Below are 3,247 nucleotides of genomic sequence, written 5' to 3'. Positions count from 1 at the left end.
GACTCTCAGGCAGCAGGAATGCATGTGTGGGGTGCACGGGTGTGTGGGGAGAACACACGTGTACAGGAATGACGCTGCGCCCTGCCAGTCCTGCTTTCACCTGCCAAGACGCCTGGCACCTCCCTAGCCCAAAGAGGTAAACCGAGGCAAAGGTTTGGACACCCACCTGACTCCCTACCAGCGCTGTCCCGGGACTCACCGGAGGCTGCTTGCGCGGCCTGCCCCGCCCTCGCTTCTCAGTGCCGTCCTTTTCCTGCTTGGAGGCCAAGGGCTGGCTGGACTTCGAGCTCGACTCGCTCATCTTCCCTTGTCGGCAGAGCAGGTGGAGGAGCGACGGCTGGGATGCTGGGAGGCGGGAAAAGTTGTTTTAAACAAAACCTCTTGCTTTAGCCGCCTCCTACCCCCTCACCGCTCCCACCCTCCAAATGCCCGGAAGGAAACTGCCTGCTCCCAGGGGTCCCCGCGATTCCCACCTGGGCCGATGGGGGCATCTGCCCAGCCCAGCTTGCAGCCACGGGGCGGGGCTGGGCCGTTGGGCCTAATCAGCTCCTTATCTCCTCTTCAGAACAGCTCTTTGTCGCCCTGCCAGCCCCACAGGGCCCAGGCCCAAGAGCCCAGCCAGCCCAGTCCTGCCTGTGGGTAAGGCCGCCCTGGCAACGGTGTGGGTGAGATGGGGGTCCTCACACTGCCAGGGCCCCCTCCCTCCACCAAACTGCCCCTTCTCTTCAAGAGAAAACCAAGCCTGGGTAGCTCGCAGGGAACAAGAGAGGAAAGGTAAGCAGAGAATGAGCCCTGGGCATCTGGCAGCCATAGACATCAATCCCTGGCCCACCTCGTCCACGGTACTGCCCATCTGCCAGAGCCCCACCAGTTCTTTCCGCTGCCGTCTCCCTGGGTAAAAGCCTACGGTGTTCAAAGATGGGGACGATTTGGGAAGAAGGGTGAAGGGGGTTAAAACCGCAGTGGGTGAGGTGGGAGGAGGAAAAGAAACCCAAAGCTGAAAGGTGAGTCTCCTCTTCCCCCTTGCCCGCCCCCACCCACCTGGAGTCAGATGAGATCTTTCTCTTTGATGCCTCCTTACACGAGGGGCAGGGACTTGTCCAACTGAGAGGGGCCCTCGTAACAGATGCTAGCTGACTCCCTAAAGCCCTAACAGCACTGATCCTAAAAGCTCCTTGGTCCTTTTCTAGCATCTCCCCTCTCCTTAGAGGCCTGTTTGGGCTTCATCAGCCCTACTAATATAGAATTTACCTGAAACCCCCCTCTGCAAGGAGTATTTGGGAGTCTGTTCCAGAGGCTGAGAAAGGACAGTGAGGGCCCTCGCACCCCCATCCCTGTCCTCCCTGTTATTATCCCCAAGTTACAGATAGAGACGTGTCCTGGGAGGCCTATGGTTCCACACCTCCCTGATAACCAATCCCTGGCTGCCCTTGGCAAAGGGTGGGTTCAAGTGGCTCCACTTCTGAAAGCCCCTCAATCTATAAAATGTCGGTAATGATAAAGCACCTGCCTCACCTACCTCTCCTGACTGCGGCAAGGATCAAACCAGGTAAAAGTTAAAAACGCTTAAACAACAGAAAGCTTCATTCCAGATCAAAATGAGAACTAGAACGTTTGAAAATGACTTTCTTTCCCCTTTTCAGATTCAGACAATTTCCAATTTTAACCCAATGAGAGGAAAGACTGTTTTTGCAAACTTGTGATTGTTAGAGGGCCTAAGGCCCCCGATCCTCAAGTACTGAAATGCTCCAGACAGCAGGACTTTGGTAATTATTCCATTTTATAATATTTCAGACTTGAAGACCCTTTTAAACAAGGTGGTTGGTGATTTATCCTGCTCCATCATTAGTGGCTTGGCCTGCTCTGTAATTGCAGGTAGTGATTAGAATCTTATATTACACCACAGGTCCCCCTTCAAAACTAAACATCACAATTAATCAGCTAAATGAGTGCTGACCTCACATGAGGTTTGCTGGAGGCCCCCTCGGAGAGGTGGTTCCAGTTGGGCAAAGCCAGCCCCTAATCCCATAAAGCCTGGGCCAGCCTGCCTGGGGATCCTGGTGGGTGTCCCTGGTGTTTCCCCCCACCTCTTGCTGCTGGGGACCCTTTAATCCGCTCACCCCAACCCCAGATCCAGGACTCCAGAGAAGTCAAGGCCTGAGGCCCTCTCTGGTGAGACTAACAAATGCTTGTCTCTTCCACCTGTTTCTGAACATCAGAGAGGCCTGGCTTGGCGAAGCCACGTTTAGGGTCCAACTTCAATCCTTCAGTTGGTAATAAGCCCTTTCAGGCCTCAAGCCTGTCTCCTCCACACACTGTGCACGCAGTGTGAGCTCCACAAATGCTGAGGCAATCTGCAGGAATGACTCGAGGAAATCATCCTGGAACCACCTTGTTTTCCCCAAAATAGTAGCCCAGAGAGGGCTGATGAGTTGCCCAAGGTCACAGAGCAAGTTGGCGAGCGGGGTGGAGTGGGTTGCTGGCGACCCTTCTAGCCCGCCACTTTCCTTACCCCTCTGGGGGCTGGTAAAGTCCCTGTCGTCCCTGCTGCAGACCCGAGGCCCAGGGTGACTCTGCAAGTGTCTGCGCCCGGCGGTTGCAGGTCGGCCAGCGGGACTGGGGGCTAGAGCGTGGGGGGAGGGGCGCAGGCCGCTTTCGCAGGCGCGGGAAACCTGTGCACCCCGACCGCATGCACCGCCACGAGGGTGCACCCGGCCCCACTTCCTGCCAGAGGGGGCACCCAAGCCCGCCTTGGGGCAGGAAACCTGGCGCGCGCGGGGGAGAGGAAGAAAAGCCACCTCCCTCCGCGCCCTCCCCGCAAAATAAAGCCCCAGAAAAAAAATTTGAAACGGGGAGTCAAAGGGACTAGTTCCAACAGAGCCCAGCAAAGCAGAGAAACCAGTTTGTGGGGGCGGAAGGCAAGCCGGGCTCTGGGGGCTGAAGAGGCGCGGGCCGGGCCAGAGGTGGGGTCGGGGTGAAGCCCCAAACCCAGGCCGGCGATTCGGCCTCATCTGCGGAGGGGCGCCAGGAGGAAGGCCGAGCTGGAGTAAGGCTGATATGCGGGGTTCCTGCCCATCCCCCTCACTTCTAGAACTTCCCCAGGCTGCGGGGGCCACCCGGCCCCCCACTCTCCCCTGTCGCCGCAGCCCGTTCCTCTCCCCGCCCCCCACAACCCAGGCCCGGGCTCCAGCTAGGGCGGGAGCGGCGGCCGCGCGAGGTGCACCGGGCTCCGCCGGGTGCACAACTC

The 3,247-nt window shown here is 58.1% G+C and overlaps 1 protein-coding gene across 2 annotated transcripts in view; it reads right to left on the bottom strand.

Annotated features, from left to right (window-relative positions):
• Nucleotides 1-301, bottom strand: part of HMGA1 (high mobility group AT-hook 1) — a 4,157-nt gene extending 3,856 nt beyond the window's left edge. Inside the window, exon 1 of one of the 2 annotated variants that reach the window (XM_007460851.1) lies at nt 167-301. In XM_007460851.1, coding sequence (XP_007460913.1) covers nt 167-301 — 135 coding nt within the window. The remainder of the gene's footprint in view (nt 1-166) is intronic. The other variant, XM_007460852.1, reaches the window with a different exon arrangement.
• Between the last annotated feature and the right edge of the window lie 2,946 nt (nt 302-3,247).

This window comes from Lipotes vexillifer, unplaced genomic scaffold, assembly GCF_000442215.2.
Source record: "Lipotes vexillifer unplaced genomic scaffold, Lipotes_vexillifer_v1.1 scaffold921, whole genome shotgun sequence".
NCBI classification, from domain to species: domain Eukaryota; kingdom Metazoa; phylum Chordata; class Mammalia; order Artiodactyla; family Lipotidae; genus Lipotes; species Lipotes vexillifer.
This window is presented reverse-complemented; position numbering and strand designations above follow the sequence as displayed.